Source organism: Bacillus rossius, chromosome 1 (assembly GCF_032445375.1).
Source record: "Bacillus rossius redtenbacheri isolate Brsri chromosome 1, Brsri_v3, whole genome shotgun sequence".
Taxonomy (NCBI): domain Eukaryota; kingdom Metazoa; phylum Arthropoda; class Insecta; order Phasmatodea; family Bacillidae; genus Bacillus; species Bacillus rossius.
Genome location: NC_086330.1, coordinates 117097986 through 117116144, shown reverse-complemented (window position 1 = coordinate 117116144; position 18159 = coordinate 117097986). Strand labels below are relative to the sequence as shown.

At 36.2% G+C, this 18159-nt stretch overlaps 1 protein-coding gene across 2 annotated transcripts in view; it reads left to right on the top strand.

The window, feature by feature from the left end:
• Positions 1–18159, top strand: part of LOC134542984 (serine/threonine-protein kinase SMG1) — a 322401-nt gene that overhangs the window by 236892 nt on the left and 67350 nt on the right. For both annotated transcript variants that reach the window (XM_063387640.1, XM_063387630.1), the window contains exons 40-43: positions 444–769; positions 1165–1382; positions 2398–2583; positions 9066–9323. In XM_063387640.1, the coding sequence (XP_063243710.1) occupies positions 444–769; positions 1165–1382; positions 2398–2583; positions 9066–9323 (988 nt within the window). The remainder of the gene's footprint in view (positions 1–443; positions 770–1164; positions 1383–2397; positions 2584–9065; positions 9324–18159) is intronic.

Genomic DNA, 18159 nt, shown 5'->3' with positions numbered 1-18159 from the left:
TTGTTGCTTGGGACTTCCTGTAACAACCCTATTAAATTATGTAGGTAATCATTGTAGTTTGTAGTCAGCTTTAAGACATTTCTTGTTTTGTGGACACATTAGATGACTATTAAATGGCAAATGGCAATTGATGCTGATATGTACAAAATAGAGTTTGATTGCATCGCAAGCTTTAAATTGTAGTATGCAAGTCTTAAAAAATACAGATGTGCATTTTAAAGGATTTGCGACAAAAATGCAAAACCGGAACATTAACTTTTTTCAGATATGTGGAGTGTCTATTGTTTTGCAAAAAAAAAAACAGTGTACACATTTAAAAGATTAAAATCCATTCCTTTCTAAAGTAAATTCTATAATACAAAATGCATGTGATGTTGCTTATGTGGTGTTGTGTACTTACTCTCATTTTGTTTCCTGAAGTGTCTTTTTCATTTTTATTTCAGATGCAGAGAGGTGGTACTCCAATTCAGTGGCTTATTTTCACCAGAAGCTGCGACAAGCAAGCAGCAACATGTTTTGGCAGTATCTTACCAGCTGCAATCAGCGTTAGCGAACGCAAATGCCGCTTTGCAAAAGAACTTTGAGCGCATGAAAGCAGAAGGCATCCCGGACTCCATCCCGCAGTTGGAGGCCAACTACTTGGAAGCCAAGAGTAACGTGGGGAAGTTCCTGCGGGGCGAGAAGTCAGTTTTGGCCCTCGAATGTGTGATCATCAGAGCTCTTTGCAGCCTGAACAAGAGATACCTGCTGATGGAATCAGCTGCAGCTAGTAAGACAATTGCTTTTTCAAAGTTTTTATTTTTCTGTAAAATGCTTATTCTATTGTATAGTGATTCTTTACAGAGTCAACACCTAGTTCCTTGCTGTACTTGCATATTGGGTACTGGTTAGGGTGTGTGAAGTGAAATGCAAAAATTGTTGTTTTAACATTATTCCAAATGATGTGATAAATCTCACCAAAAAAATAATGTACGGAGAAACTTACGCTATTCCAATAGTTTTGTGTAAGTGTGGTTTCTTTTTTAGACCTATTATGCATACATAGAGTTTTTTTTTGTTTTAATGCTGTTAATATAAAATGATCTAGGGTACAGAGGCACATATGATTTAAGGTGGTTCATAAATGAATTTTGAAGAGACTGTAGTGTGTGCATTGTGGGGCAGGTGCTGGGGACTGTCTGGTGGACCTGACGTCTCGCGAGGGGGACTGGTTCCTCGACGAGATGCACCTCGTGTGCTCCCTGGAGCTGGAGTTGTTCTCGTTGCTGCCACTGCATCACCAGCACGAGGCGTTGCTGTCGGCGGTGCCCAGCTCACAAGCGAGGGTGACCCTGGTTGTGCAGTGCCTGCAGTCGGCACTAAGCATTTACAAGGGCCTGCAGGTGTGCGCTCAACCACTACTTCACAAAGCTTGTTGTCCTAATCATTACCACGAAAACACTGTGAAACAAAAGCACCTATTATGACATTATAACCTAATTGTTCAATTTTTTTTTTTTCAGTATTGAGGGTGTTTTGTTTGCAACGTAATGTTCCACAGCAGCAAGCTGCACACAAGTGTGAAGCTATCTTATCACATCCTTGTGTATGAAGAAGGATAGCTTGATTATCCACTTAAATGATCACTGGGTTCGAAACAAGGCACCTATATGCTTCTCAACCTAATTTGGTTCCAGCATGTTTTTTTTATCACCACACAAAGGCTCACCATGCTAGGTGACTGCATCACCTTTGGCCTGAGTTTCAAAGTCCTACCAATCAACAGAGGGCATTGAATTATATGTTGATAAACTAATTAATAAACCTGTCCAAATGATTTCAGTGTTCCATTAAATTTGGTCCCCATTTTTGTAAATTTCATTTATTTTTATTTGCATTGCCAATACTGTTAACAGTAATACAAATCTTTTCATCCTATGAATTTTCTGAAGTTTTGAATGCAAATTCCTTTTGGATGGATTTTTTCTTTTAAATTATGATAATTTTGCATATCTGAAGGTTTCATAACTATAAGTGTGAGAAAAGCGTGACATATTGAGTCTAGTTGTGAACAGAATTGAAACTACAACTACGCCTTATTTCTTTACAGTTAAACTCCTTGCTTTACCACAATTTTGACAGCTGGTAAATGTTTATCTCTTACTACATATGTTTGAGATAGATTTAACTTTCTTTACTTATTATTTCGAAAAGTCTTTAGGTACTAAATTATTAGGTTTGTTCAAAAGTACATTGTGTGATCCAGATTTATCATTCAATGTTATCTGTTAAATGGCGTATTGTTTATTTTACCTATAAAATCTGCTGTCTTTTATCAGTTAATAAAATAATTAGTGTGTGTGAATGCTAAGTATTATTCTGCTAGAGCTCTAACTAGTTGTAAATTTGTTTATTTAGGAACTGAACTACAATTTCCACACGATAATTCTCCCTGAAGCACTGAAGACTATCAAAATGGAGGAACCAACTGTTCTTTTTATGATCCAAGAGTTGGATGACATAATTCACTCCATCAATTTCCCATTGCCTGACCTACTTGCCCAACTGGAAATGCACCTGCGATACATTGTCATGGAAATGGATGTGAGTTTTGATATATATTAGTTATTGTTTGATTATTTGTGTTAGGGATAACACAGATTAGTTTTTTTTCTATCAAAACAAGATGAATTTTCCCAGACATGGTTGTAGTTAAATAGCTGCAAAATTTTGGATAGAGCTGTGCTGATACGAATCTGCAAAAACTGATTTTGTTGATATTTAGTTGAATCTGTGTTTCTGCCAATTCACAATACACTTGATAATTTTTGGTTTATATTGAAAAATAAAAGTGCCTGTCATAACCTAAAAATCCACCAGTACCCTTTTCACTTTTCATACTAGTATTGTATATACTTTGAACTCTCATCATTTCTTAGCTACGTGTGCCAGCTGTGCCTATCAAACTTGAACATCCTATGTTTTGATAATGTTCTTCAATCTAATACATTATAAATAAATATATCACCAGCACGGTTAAGTTATATAAAAACAAAAAGTTGCTTTATTTATAGTGTATGGCTACCACTACAAACATGGGTAAATACCAACTGTTAAAACTGCAAAGAAATGTTTGTAATATCGTGACGGAGATTTTATTTAGTTAACTTACATAAAGTTTTTAAAATTGAATAAAAAAAAAACAAATAATATAGGACTTCACATAATGTAAGTTACTTTAACTGTTTCCCATGCAAAGCGACCGCATGAATTTTCCGTATAAATTTATGGTACCATAATTTTCGCCACTGCACGTGATAAGATGGTATTGGAATTCCCGTTCTTGATAGGGTTCTGCGAATATTCGAAATTTCCGAATTCGAGTTCGAATTTTTTGATATTCGATTCGTTAATTCGAATCGAATTCATTTTACAATAATTCGACTTGCAAAATCTGACCCGGGTACACTAATATAAGACATCCCCCTCCCCCGTTTTTAAAAGAAATGTAAATGGACGATTACATCTTCCACTTACAAAAAATCATACATCGATACCCCTTATTTACGTTACCGTTATTTACGTTTTCACGTTATTTGAACAATTTTATTTCTGTCCCGTTTTAACCTCATTTGATGTAATGCAATAAATTCCCGTTGTTTACAACGCGCCTATTGCTTTACGCAGTTTACGCCATTCATGCTGATAAAACTGCTTACAAACTTAATTAATCCTATTACAAAGTAATCTGATGTGTAAATCATGTTTTAAAGACGATTTTAAAAGTTAAAAACTTCATTTTTAACGTCTTTGGAGTCGCTTTATACCGCTTATAAAAACGTAAGCAGCGCCAGTTTGGTTGTTGATTCCTGTATTCATGTATAGAGCGCGCGCACGACGCACGTAGTCGAAAATTGATATCGATAGCTCGCAGACTGCATGCATGCGCGCGCTCTGTAAGTGACATAGTTAACCCACACGATCGTTATGAGTATAGTTACAAATCACGATCTTGTTACGGGTTTATTTTTTATACGTTGAATAAAATGGTTTTATTGCATCACTCATTAATTTAAATTATTTAGCTTGCTTTCGCAAAGCCTACTTTTTAAATAAACGTACTTTCCATGAATAATTTTTGTTTTTATGGATTACTTTTTTTTTTGCATAATAGTATTCTCCGTTCACTCTGAGTTTTGGAATAAACAAAGCCTCTTGTAAACAAACATTTTCATTGGCTGCCGGCCGCCGCGCACATTATTCGTGCGCAAGAAATAGTCCCTTGGTTACGTACCATTTGTAAGTATTTTTACACTGCCTTTTTTATAACAATTGTTGTTATATAGCATTATAGCATTTCACCATTAATATCCAATACAGTTTAATGTGTCAGCAAGTATTTACTTACAATTATGTTAGCAGACGCCGTGTGTACAGTGTACAATTGATGCCCGGCGCAACAGTTGTATTTCGGATTCTCGCGCGCACGGTTTCTTATGGCTGACGCCGGACAAGGGTTTGTAAAGCACAGAACGGGAACGCCTTTGAAAAGTGCACAGAAAACTATTGTGTTGAATGTTTTTAAAACATTTTCAGACAGATATCCGGGTAATCGTGTGAACGATATCGCGAGTTTAACTGCGGAATTTACGAGTGTTTCGAAGAGCAGTGTGCTTCGTGCAAGGAAAGAATTACAGGACACTGGGAAGAAAAGGAAACTTGAGTATCCTGTTATCAAAACTTGTGATGATTTTGTGAAGACGGTTATTAGGCGTAAAGTGCATAGTTTTTTCTTCGCAAATGAACCACCTACGCTGAACAAAGTGCTACGGTGCTTCCTTTTATATTACTTCTCCGCTATTTTGTTAGCACCGACTGTACTAAAGTTTGTGTGTTGCAACTAGTGCTTGGCGCGCAAGATGAATTCTGCCTATCACTTGCTGACGCGGCGCAGTGATACGCCGTTGTTTGTTTATTTCAAAACTCAGCTAAGAGTGAACCCACGGTCTCACCCCTAATTATAAACTTGATTTTAGAATAAAATGTGCGATGCTTACGCGATAAAAACGGTAGATTTGTTTTTTTCTTTTGTACCACTTCCTTATGTTATGATATTGTAATTAATATTTTTATCCTTGAAAGTCAAACATGCTATATAAGGTGGCAAGTGAGAGAGTTTTCTCTACAGCATGCAACATAGTTACCAGGCGCAGAGAATTGTTTTTGCCAGGGGCTAACCCGTGGGGAGGGGGGGGGGTGTTAGGTGTTCAACCCCCCCCCCCCCCCTCCAGCTCCAAATCTTTAATTAATTTCTTATTGATCACTCAAACAAATTTCATATTAAAATTAATAAAAAATTTACCATTACAATATTTAAATTTTAGTACCAAAAACTGCTAAAATAGCACTATTTGACACCTTAAAATCCAAATTTTCCCGGGGGAGGACCCCCGAACCCCCGCTTTAATACGGGGGGGCCATGCTTCTTAACACCCACCATACACAAATTCTGGCTACGCCACTGGTTGTTGCCACACCATGTCGATGAACTCACCTTTCTCCATGACAATTTGAAATGATTTGCGAAGTGATTTATGTTAGTGTAAGGAAACAGCAGTCACACCGGAAATAATAGCAAACGAGCCGAACAGTCGCATAACACACAAGAACCGAGGTCGGAATTGCAGGGAAAATCACCACAATTTATATGTCTATTAAATAGACATACAATTTTTAATTTTTTTTTTTTTATTTAATTTTTGAGTATCTGTTTGTGATTCTTCAATATAGTCTCACTTTAATTTTAGTTACTTGATTTAAACTGTGAATTATGTGACAAGTTTTTCAAAGGTGGTATGTTAAAAATTTTTAATGATCTATGTTATTTTAATAAAATATTCCCAAATTCGATTCGAAAAAAATTCGAAACTCGTGAATTTTTTTGAAATTCGATTCGAATTCGATTCGAACTGAAAAATCACAATTCGCAGATGTCTAGTTTTTGAATTGTAAACATTTACAAATTCTTGCAATTATACAGTAAAACCTTTTTGTTGCGACCCCATTTATTGTGACCACCTCTCGATTACAACCCGATTTCGAGGAACCGTGAAAAAATTGCCAAAAATGCGAAGAAAATCGGACAGAAAATAAGTTTCTTGTGGTGAGTAGCGTGTTACTGCGTTTCTCTTGCCGGGTGCTGTACTGCCGTAGGCAGCGCATATCTAAAAATATATACAATATCCTGTCGACCGCTGTAAGCGCTTGACAACCCCCATTCCAAGTCCCTTTGCCGGCAGGGTGCAGATAAAGGTTTTTGTGGCAACGTGTTTACGTTTAGCTTTTTGCGAGTGTCTAGTGTGGTACGCAGTTAAGGCAAAGCTACCTGCTGGATTTCTCTTGATTTTGATTACTATCGGTTGACAATACACAGCGACCGACTGGATGCACGCCCGCCTCGACTTGTTTTAACTGCCGCAGCGATGTTTATTTTGACAGCTCAAGCAATTATCTTTTCCCGTGGGTTGACAGAAAAAGGTCGCTTCACCCAGCATAAAAAAAAAGGCTACGCCACTTATTCCCCACGCAGGAAACACACTGGCTGCCGTCTGTCTCCCCCGCATTTATCTTTCTTCTAAAATTCCATATCACGCCTCTCGCGGGAGCAATAACGAAGCGACCACGCGTTGGGCCGTTTTATGCTTTGTTTGGTGACAGCAGCTTGATTTTATTCGGTATGTTCCTTTTCATAGGACCCTTGCTATTAAAATACATTTATATTTAAGTTTGAAAGCTTGTAAATTCCTTGCCAGAGATGACTGAACTCGAACTTGGTGTGAAAAATGACATATTTTGACCCCTCCCTCACCACTTTAGTACACCATTCATAATAGCCCAATTTTACGGGAGAAGGGAGGATGAACTGAGCATTTTCTCATTGAAGGTTTTTCAAAGGAAGCGAAGTTGGGAGGACACTCGATGGTTTGTGTGTCTGGGAGGGATGAGCTAGCCTTGAAGAATGATGTAACGAGGGGAAGGAGGGGTGAGCTTATGCGTCATGAAGCCGCTGCCGCCAGCCAGCCGGGCGAGCTTCGTGTGCGCCCACTCGCGTTGCATAACCTACCGCTGCCATATTTTTAAAGGAAATGCCCCATTATTTTTTTGTTATTCTTACATGAACATTATTGGAAGTATTAAAGCCGACACAAAAATATGCTGTATGTTAAAATTAACAGATTTTAATGATCTTTCATTTCTTTTTTTTTTTTTTATTTTTTTCTTCTGATTTTCACATTTAGGTCAAAAGTCCAATTTTTTGACGGTTCCCGAGAATGTATTCATAAAATCACTGCTTCGTTAAATCCGGGGTTCTAGTGTATTTAACTACGGCAAGCAGAAAACGTACATGTAAACTAACCATTAAAAATAAAACTGTCTTTTGACATATTTTCTTTAGAGGTGGCCTGTAGGGCGACGGACTTGTCATGAAGGTTGAAGTGGGTTTAAAGCAAAGCCGTCTAGCATTGTGAGTGACAGCATCCTGCTATTGTACAGCTGGTATCTTGGCGAGTAGCGGTTTTGGGGGGGGAGGGGGGGGGGGGTTTGAAATGATTTGAAAATTTCGGAAAACATCTATTACGACCCTATTCCGTGAATCAATATATTTTATAATTACTTACTCTTAAATAATCTTAGTTTATATAATTATGTATTAAATAATAACATTTTACAGCCTCCATTGGTAAATTCATGTTTCGATAAGCAACTAATGTGTCGTCAACAAACAAATGAAAACAAGTTAACAATACAACTTAAAAAAAAGGAGAGGTTATGTTCCTTTGCAATCTTTTCATAGAATGAGTTATTTTGGGTAATATAGTAACTTTGTAAAAATATTTTAACCTAAATGTGTTTTCTTCTGTATCAGTTTGGAATCAGTAAATTGCAACTGTTGTATCGGCATATCAGCAAAATTTTGTGAATCGGCACAGCTGTAATTTTGGAAACAATTTGGGTTCTGCTATTTATTTTTATTTTTGTAGTTAAATATAATTGTGTACAGTGAAAGGTTTTTAATATGTATTTCTACGGTTCGCCACATTCTCAAGTCCAGCACCAATCAAGCTGCTTGTGTACGGATTTTTTGGGTGGATTCTGGCTGTTAACTTTGTCGACCAGGTTGCATTTCTGCATTACTGGCATTTTAGTACGCTCATAGTTTACAGATAGTGTCTGTTTTAATTTCAGTACAGTGTTTCTGGTTTTCTAGCAATTTACATTTCACATTTCACTCCTTTTTTTTTCTGTAAAAAATATATTGATGCTTAGTAATTCAGCAAAATTTTTAATCCAGCATGGCCATGATCTCAAACGTATTGAAAGCTAATGTCAGTCCCCATATATTGTACAGTATGAAAACAGCAAGTATGACTGTAGGTGATGGTGCACAGTTTTTATTTTGACTCTAAATGCAGTTATTTTTGAGATGCTTATAAATAGAGACAAGATTATACATGGTGAATTGGGATAAAACCGAAATAACGCAGAAAATTATGTTAATACACCATATTACACCAAAATTCAAGTTAATACACCACAAAGCACCAAAAACAATTAAAATCATAAAAGTATCAGCATTTTCAATCAAAACTTACCTGTAATGAATGTAATCTTCTAATTATTAAATTCAATGAAAGTAATTTATTTAGCATGAAGTGTGTACCACATTTTATGCAAAAAAAATTGCAAAAAGTTTACTTCTTTTTATTCTTGTGAATTTTATTAGTTACTTGTTTTTAAATTATGATATTTGAACGTTTTCAAACTCAAAAATGTGTATTAAACAGATTTATTTCATTTGTTCCAAAAACTTAGTCATGCGTATTGGAAAAGTGCAGCACACATCAGTCAAAATGACACTATGTTGCTTTGTTTTGATAAACAGGTTTCATAAAAGGCAAAACCAAGAACACCACAATCTCCGGTTGTAAAAATGAAATTTGCCTGAAAATAAAATCCTAAAATCTTGTCTCTACTATGAGGCAAGCATCATGTGTGCGATGCAATTCGTTATTGTCGTGTTGCAGTCCCCACATCAAGGCTGTCAGGTGGTGGTAGCAGGCCTGCGTTCCAGGTTTAACGCATTGCTGCAGCAGTCTACGGAAACAAAGTGTGATAGCCACGAAGAGACTCTGACTCCGGGCCAGATGCTGTTGATGGGTTTCAACGGCCTGTTTGAGAAGTTGCATGTGGATGGCAACGTACTTGTCTCAACACTTGACTCCTTGGACACTCCTGCTTGCTGGAAGAAAATTGATCAAGTCCGTGAGGCCAAGACCATGGCGGTGAGTTGAGTTTTTGGTTTTCAGTACCGTCACCATATCATACAAGGCAGTGAAAAAGCAAATGATTGTGTGTGTGCATGCATGTGTGTGTGTTCATTTATTTTAAGATTTCAGGTCCTTAACTCCTGCCAAGCAATCCACGTTAGTTTCCTACTGGCGTCAAACTCAGAATATTCGCTGGTGGGTTTCCTCGCGGTACTCATGTTTCCATCATCAATGCATTTTTATTGAAATTTTATGTGAAAAATTAAGGTTTTGTAACCAATTATTCCACAAAATAATTTTGCGACAGCGATAAAATTTGCGGTGGTTGTAGAACTTCATTCATTTAAACATAATCAAGATGCCTAAAGTTCTGTCTTAAGGCCATATTACCTGCCAGCAAGTCTGCTATATGCATGGCTACAATGTTTTAGGCGCAACTGTACTGTCCGTAATGCCTTCCCTCTTCCCCCCACAAACACACTCTCACGCAGGAGGACTACCTGCCAAATTTCCAGGAACTGAAGGCATGCCATAGCTTACTTGACAAGGAGTCCGTAGCCTCGCATTCACGATTTCACTGCAAATTCCAACTGAACCACAACACCGCGCAGGGCAGTCACCTTGTATATCGGCCATCAAATCACCACTGAACGATATTCAAATGAACAACATTAAAAGTACATACATTTTCTAATTCTAAACGATAATTAATTATAAAGGTTAAATATTACTCCTTTATACCGAAAAGGATCGTGGTCACAAGAAAAAGAGGTACAACAAACATTTTATACTTTGAGTTCGGCAGTCCCACAAGTAAGTATACTTTATCACTTATCACTCACGAACTCGCAGCAAATTTTTACTAAATCTCGTTCAGTATGCAAGGATTGAGTAGGTGCCTAAGCAAAAAAAGGCAAAGTAAATTAATACCATAAAATTATGTCACCCTTGAAATTATATTACAGCAAATATGAACACATATAAAGAAAGTGTTATTTAAAAAATACTAAGGATGTTAGTGTGCAATCTAAATTGCCTTGGATGTGCTACTTTTGAGAAATAATTTATTTATCTGAAAGCTTTTGTACTGCTTTTATTGGAAAAGCATTTGAAAAAAACACATCGTAATAAAAAGCTTGACCGCAAGAAAGAGCGATGAAGAAGAAAGAGATATAATTTTTAATGTATGCCAAGCATATTTATTTCCAACGCAGAAAACTGATTAACTGCAATGATGATTTAGACAACAGAATGATAGAGAAACATAAGCTGCTTGTAACAGTGTATATTAACCATTTTATTCAAGAAAATTGCCATATTTATATATTTATCAAGCAAATCATGTTGTCTCCAATATTTTTAAATAGTGTAAAATGTCTTTATATTACTGACACCTAAAAAAAATATAGTTTGATTGTGTCCATACATACATATATATTAGTGGTGTGCGGGATCCCGAATTTCGGGAAAAGTTTGGGAGGGCATTGCTTTTTTTCCCTTCAGGAGGGAATAATATTTTTCCCGGTATTTTCGGGAATAAAATTATGTTTGTGACAACGGCCCGTTTGGCCTACAATAAAAGGAAAAATAAAGAGATTGATTTACGGTTTAATAAAGATAACACGTTTATTAATGAAATTATTTTTTAATGTCAACGTATATCCATCGGGAAAAAAATCCCGAAAAATTTTATACATCACGATCTTCTAAACTTACATAACTTACTTAAATATGCAGTCGGACTGAAACGCAACGCTGAACGAGACATTACTTTAATAGTTTGCCGTATTATTGGCAAATCCCGTGTACATTGCACATTTCGTAATTTTATATTTGTATTAAGGCCCGTCTACAATAACAATGTCCTAAACTGTGTCCGAAGGACACTCGTCGCTGATTGGTCCACGTGACCCTCTGACGTCATGCGTCAAGTGGGCGAAGGTCCGAACCTACCTGGTCCGAAGACATTCGTCAATTTGAACTTTTTGTCCAACCTGTGTACTTCGGACACAGAAAAAAAAAACAGAACACTCACTATATTTTAATTTCCGGTTCCCGTTTGAAAACGGGGTGTTTGTTTTTGTTATTGAAGGAAATGGAAGGTGTAAGTCAAGAAGAGCCACTTTGCCTTACTGAATAAATATATAATATTGAACTCCCACAACTTTCATAAGTTCAATCTCAAACTACAAAAGCATCAAAACAATAAACAAAAACATTTGGTTTGGCACATTTACTGCGCTCTGGTGTTGCCTACGAGATTGGGAAGGCCTTCGCATTGCTGCGGTTTTCGCATGTAAAAGTGTCGATACAACTGTAGTTCCAAAAACGCCGCAAGATGGCAGGGTTTTACGCTGTAGATTTACGCTGTCGTATATGGGAGTTGTCTTCAATATTTGAAAATTTTAACATAAAAATCAAAGTGCGGAAATTAGTTGAATCTTACATTTAAAAAAATATGTATGTACTTTTACATTTACATATAAAATATGTAATAAAATAAGCATCATAATAATAAATTACAAATTCTACTCACCAATTTTTTCTTGTTGATGTGACGAATACCATGAAAATTCCTTCTTGCAGTTTAAAACATTACAACAATTACCCGACAAAATAATTCACAGACCCGAGAAATATAGTTGCCTATACTATTCACAGTTTCAGTAATGTTCTGCATAAAGGTTTACTGTTGAACTGTTACGCGCGATAGTATTTGTCTGTACATATCATCGCAATGTTGCTCAACAATGGATTTAGCAGCTTCGTCAACAACAAACATAGTTTCTTTGTCTAGATCAACTTGAACTGAAACATAATTTGCATTTAAATTCACATCGCTATCTGCAATGTCTGTGTTACAGCACTGTTCTGTAGTAGCACTTCTTTGTTGAGGGAATGCACAATCGTGTGTCCTCTTTTTTGGAAGTTAACGGGCCTGTTTTTATTTTCAACCATGTATGATGGATACCCAGGGAAAATAGTAAGGACAGAATTCGGAAGTAGTCTCTTGTTTTTAGTAGAAATACTAACGCATTCATTCCTAAAATTTTTGCTGCAGACAACTGACCTAGCTGAAGGCTGCCATTTATCACTGCTATCAGGACTTTCTTGTCGTGAAATGACTTTAAGCCATTTGTCACGCAAATCACAATTTGTAGGAAACTTATGAAATAAAATGCCAGTCACCTGTGAGGAATCACTTTTGCAAAATGGTATACAATAATATACCATCTTAAAATATAAACAAATAAGTAAATGTATGTCTGTTTACAGTGTGCAAGGATACTAAAGAATTCCACACATCAAAATCATTAAATCCATAGCCTAACGAACTAGCACAGCGTTTATAAATCCAATGTTTACATCATTCTGCACCATTATATCAAATAACTCTTTAGAATTTTATTACCAAAGTACATGCAAAATAGTCAAAATCATTAATTTCTCGCAACTTATAACTGGTAAAGTCAACTTACTTGCACACTGCAAACAAATAAACTCCAAGAAAATGTTCTTTCATCAACAATTTGACATTTCACGTCATAAGCCATGTGTTAATTTACAGTGTAAATATCTGCGCTCTAGCGGCGTTGTGCGAACTACATTCAATGTTGTACATTGAAATCATTTATGCGAAGGCCTTCCCAATCTCGTAGGCAACGGCTCTGGTAACAACTTTAGAAATCAATATATTCGGACATCGGACATCGTAATTGTGGACAGGGCAGTTTTCGGTGAGATAATGTGACGTCACTCACATTCGGATAAGGACACGGACCACGCACAGGTTCAGACTATTGTAGACGAGCTCTTAATGTTTCTGTTTACCGGAATGAAATCGTATTACAACGTCTAAAATTGTTTCATCAAAAAAATCAAGACAAAAAACAATGACGTAATTATCAGGGACAGCTGTGATTGGCCAGTGCGTCACTTAGAGGCGGGGTTACGCTACAGCCCACAGGAGATGGCAGCACCATCAGTTTTTTTTTCCTGTGACACGTAAATGGTGAAAATAAGATTAAATTGATTAATTTACTATTCTGATGTTTATTTGAGTTCCACAATATTAGGGGAATATTACATGGGCGCGTAGTAATACAAAATTATGGTAATATATTTTGTCATTTAGTTCACGTTACATGTTGGTTGTTTTGTTCAGTTGTTTAGTAAACATGGCTGATGAAAAGACGCGTATTTGGAACTAATTTGCTAGAAGCAATGATAAACTTAGTGCTAAATGCAAGACATGCAATAAAACTCTGAAAACAAGCTACGGCAGCACATCGGGTCTCATAAGGCACTTGACTCAACATCCAACTGTAAAGTTGGAATATGAGACACAGCAAGAATTGTTAAGTTCACGGCCCGTTACGGCAAATTCTTCACAACCAGGTCCATCAAAACAATAACGGATTGAAGATGGGAAGCCTTCTTTTCACAGACGAGAGAACTGAACTCCCGATTGTGTTTTTTTTTTTTTTTTTTTTTTTTTTTTTTTTTTTTTTTTTTTTTTTTTTTTTTTTTTTTTTTTTTTTTTTTTTAAATAAATAAATAAATAAATAAATAAATAAATAAATATGCCAGTGTTGATTAAAGGAAAGACCATAAACAATTTTTCGTTTGCCGTGTGTCTGTGAATGTTTATTTTGGACAACTCATGATAACTAATGGTCAATTAGGTTAGGTTAGCTACATTATAAATATGTACTTTAAAACGTTGTGGACGGTCTATTTGGTTAGGATAGCTACATTAAAGATACTGTGAAATCATGTAAACGGTTTCCTAGCGCTGAATAGCTACATATTAAAAAGGTATTTTCTAAGCAACCATAAAATGATTTTACAGTATTTTTAATGTAGCTATACTTACCTAATATAACCAACCATCCACAATGTTTTAAAGTATTTATAATGTAGCTAACCTATCCTAATCGACCGCAAAATTTAATGCCACACCGGTTTATACCATGAGATAGAACGGCGCATGATGTATGAGTAAGCTACATCCCAAATAAATACACCTGTTGTGGTACGGAAAAAAAAAGTGAGCAATAACTTAGGGGAACTTCGGGTGTGGCTCTCTCGTCTGTGAAATGAAGGCTTCCCATTGAAGATACCTTCCTGTGGCCTTCTCATCATCCAAAAGCAAAACTCATTACAAAGAACATTGCTGAGTGGTTGGCCGATTCTATGCTGCCGTACAGTGTAGTAGAAAATAGATATTTCCAACTCATGCAGTCATCTCAACCATTGTACAAAGTACCTTTCCGATCCACATTCTCTAGAATCGAAATTCCAAATTTGTTTGCTTCTGTAAAATCGAAAATCTCTGAGGAACTTTCTCAAGTAATTGCCAAAGTTGAGTCAATGTCATTTACTTGTGACCTATGGACATCACGTAGTGACGATGCTTTCTTGGTATTGACTTGTCATTTTGTCAGTAACTTCACTCTTTTAAAATATAGTTTAAAAAACTAAAGAAACATGCTTTTAAAGATTATCAAACTAAAAAGTAAAAAATAATTTTAAAATTTAATTTATGACAATAGTATATAAGCAATACTAGTATAAATGAGAAAAAAACTTGAGGCGCTTTGTGCCATATTTTTTGTATATTAAGCGCCCCATGCTTTTTTCTCATTTATACTAGTATTGCTTATATACTATTGTCATAAATTAAATTTTAAAATTATTTTTTACTTTTTAGTTTGATAATCTTTAAAAGCATGTTTCTTTAGTTTTTTAAACTATATTTATTTTTAACTTTTTAGTTTGATATTCTTTAAAAGCATGTTTTTTTAGTTTTTTAAACTATATTTATTTTTAACTTTTTAGTTTGATATTCTTTAAAAGCGTGTTTTTTTAGTTTTTTAAACTATATGCATGTATAATTATCATAAGGAAATGAGTTACCGACACTACCTATTACCATCTGAGATAACTATTTGGAGTTGCAACATCACAAAGAAATGGTAAAGTCTCTCCGAATCATTTACAGTTAAATGTATGGATATAATCTTAGAATTTACCGGGGGACATCACAGAAGTCGCGCGCCTTAGACCGCTCGGCTAACGAACGTATTGAAATGGGTGGGACATTTTACAGTGATGAGTCACTCACTCTTAGTCGAAAGAGTTACAGACGGACAGACAGAGTTACAGACGGACAGACAAACATACAGGTGAAGCTAATATAAAGCATGTAAAAATACTGTCTTGGATGTGTTAGTTTTCCTGAGAGCCACACAGCATTAGCAATAGGTGACAAAATTACTGATATTTTGAATGAGTGGAACATCTTAAATAACATCAGTGTTAGAATTCCTTTGTTTATTATTACTGACAATGCAAGAAACATCAAGCTGGGGTCTAGTCTTTGCAAAGCACCACTGACGCATTTACAGTGTTTTGCTCATAATTTACAGCTTGCTCTTGGAGATCCTAAAAAGTCTCATGAAGGAATGGGGACTATGATGAAAAAGGCCCGTGGTATTATAGGTTACTATAAGCACAGTGCAACAGCAACGTCTGTATTTCACAAAATTCAAACAGAAATGGGACTAGACTGTCTAGAATTAATTCAAGACTGCATGACGAGATGGAATTCTGATTATCTAATGCTTGAAAGACTATTAAAAAACAAACCTGTTCTCATGCGTCATCTGACAGAGGTGAACGTAGACAATCTTAGTGTGAGCGAGTGGCGGCTTGTTGAAAGTTACATAAAAATTCTTAAACCATTGCATGAAGCCACAGTAGAACTCTCTGGAGAAAGAATACCTACAGCTTCAATGGTTACTCCAGTTTTGTTTTCATTTTCAATCAATACATTTTTGAATAACTACATGGAGACTCATGCTAGTGAAATTGGGTCTGGTGTAACATTTTGTAGGGCTTTGCTATTTGGATTGAAGGCATGCTTAACTTTATATCAAAGGCAAGAACCATATTTTACAGCAATGCTGTTAGACCCACACTTCAAGGCTGTTGTGGTGCCTATCGATGAAAAACAACTCGCTGTTAACACTTTGCAACAAAAACTTGACAGTTGTACTGTGCCCGGCAGTTATCTTGGCGTGTCTCAGCGCGGGGGTGCGGGGACAGTAGGACCGGAGAAAGAAGAGGGGGTAAGCAGGCGCCACGTAGCCAAGAGCCGTGTAGTGGCTGTTAGGAAAATATCGCCCTTCAGTGTATACCCGAAAATGGAAGGCGAAGGTGGCAGCTCGCAGAGGCACGGTAAAGTGATACATAGCGGAGAGCGGGAAATAATAAAAACCGTTTATTCTATGGTATAAGTTGCTATTACTCCAAAAAAGTGCAAAAGTGGCTTAAATGGAAAGTTTAACATTGTAAGTTATATGTTCTGCATTGTTTGTACACTATGAATGCTGACAATCGAATAGTAGTAATAGTAATTAATTTTAACTTAATTTTGTTTTTCGTCAGCTAATGCAATCAATTATCATGGAAAGAGAACTTCACACTTACATTAAACAAATCATACATATAATATATATATATATATGAGGTTTTGAAGGTTATAATATGCATTCTAAAGTGGAAGTACAATACAAATTGTATTTACATTTATAATAAATAATTGATTAAAGGTGCATTAAAATATAAAGCCACACATACACAAGCAATTTTTAAATGCGATTAACGTTGGTAGTCAGGTGTTTCCTAAATGACATAACAAGCTCCATGTTTAGTTAAATGTAAATCCAGCACTAAATGGCACATTTTAGGTATGGAAACCGGAGAACGATAAGGGCTAGACTGGCTCCTGCGTCATCAACTGTGAGATAGCTTTCGCGCGGAGAGCTACAATTGCGTAATGTTTTGATCGTTTACTTTTTCTTGTAAGACTTTTTTTAAAAATAACTGTGAGAACACAATGAATTGAGAAGCATAGTTTAAAATTTATTTTACATACTAAGTGACCTAGTTTTCCAAAATAAATCGTGTCTGGTTTTCGCTAGTTACTGAGTTAACAACATTTCAATTAATTTTGGTTAGCATAATAATTAGCAGACACCGTAAGTATATTTGATGGGACAAAGTAAAACGTTGCAGGTTTATATAATAGTTTGTTACTTTTCCTGACAGATGAGTACAAATATTCGAGCACAACCACTGCAATTAACACAATGTTACACTTATGTAGTACAAGTACAATTCATAGGATTTCTCACTTTTGGTTTGGTAACCCAGAGCTCTTAGCCAAAAGGCCTTACCGCCCTGGGGGGACCCCCACGGGCGTGGATACAGACTTACGTAGTGTAGGAAGTCACACGCCGTATGTTTTCTGTTCTGCTAGTACAAACCTGGCCGCTGACCTTGACAATAGGGTATCGCTTTCTCTTCACCCTCCCCTTTACCACAGACAGGAGCTCAGACGCCAAGTGATCTGCCTGGCACAGTAGGTGCCCAGCAAAACACAGAGGTGGCAACATATTTAAACATGCCACTTTTAGAAAGAACTGGAAACCCATTGAAGTGGTGGGAACAAAATGAAAATATACTACCAAATTTATCCAAGTTAGCAGTGGCATATCTGGGAATAGCAGCGACCAAAACTGTGTGTGAAAAGGTTTTTTCATCTGCCGAAAACATAGTATCTGCAAAGAGAGAATCTTTATCCACTCAACACGTGGAAGAACTGGTTTTCTTACATGAAAACAGAGCATTATACAGTTTTCTAATGGCGCTGTTGTGGTAAAAACACTCCAAAACTTATAAATATACCTACTGGCATCTTATATAGATTATGATTTTTTTTTTCCCCGATTTTTCCCAATTTCCCGAGTGAAATTTGATTTTCCCTCCCGAAATTTTCCCGAGG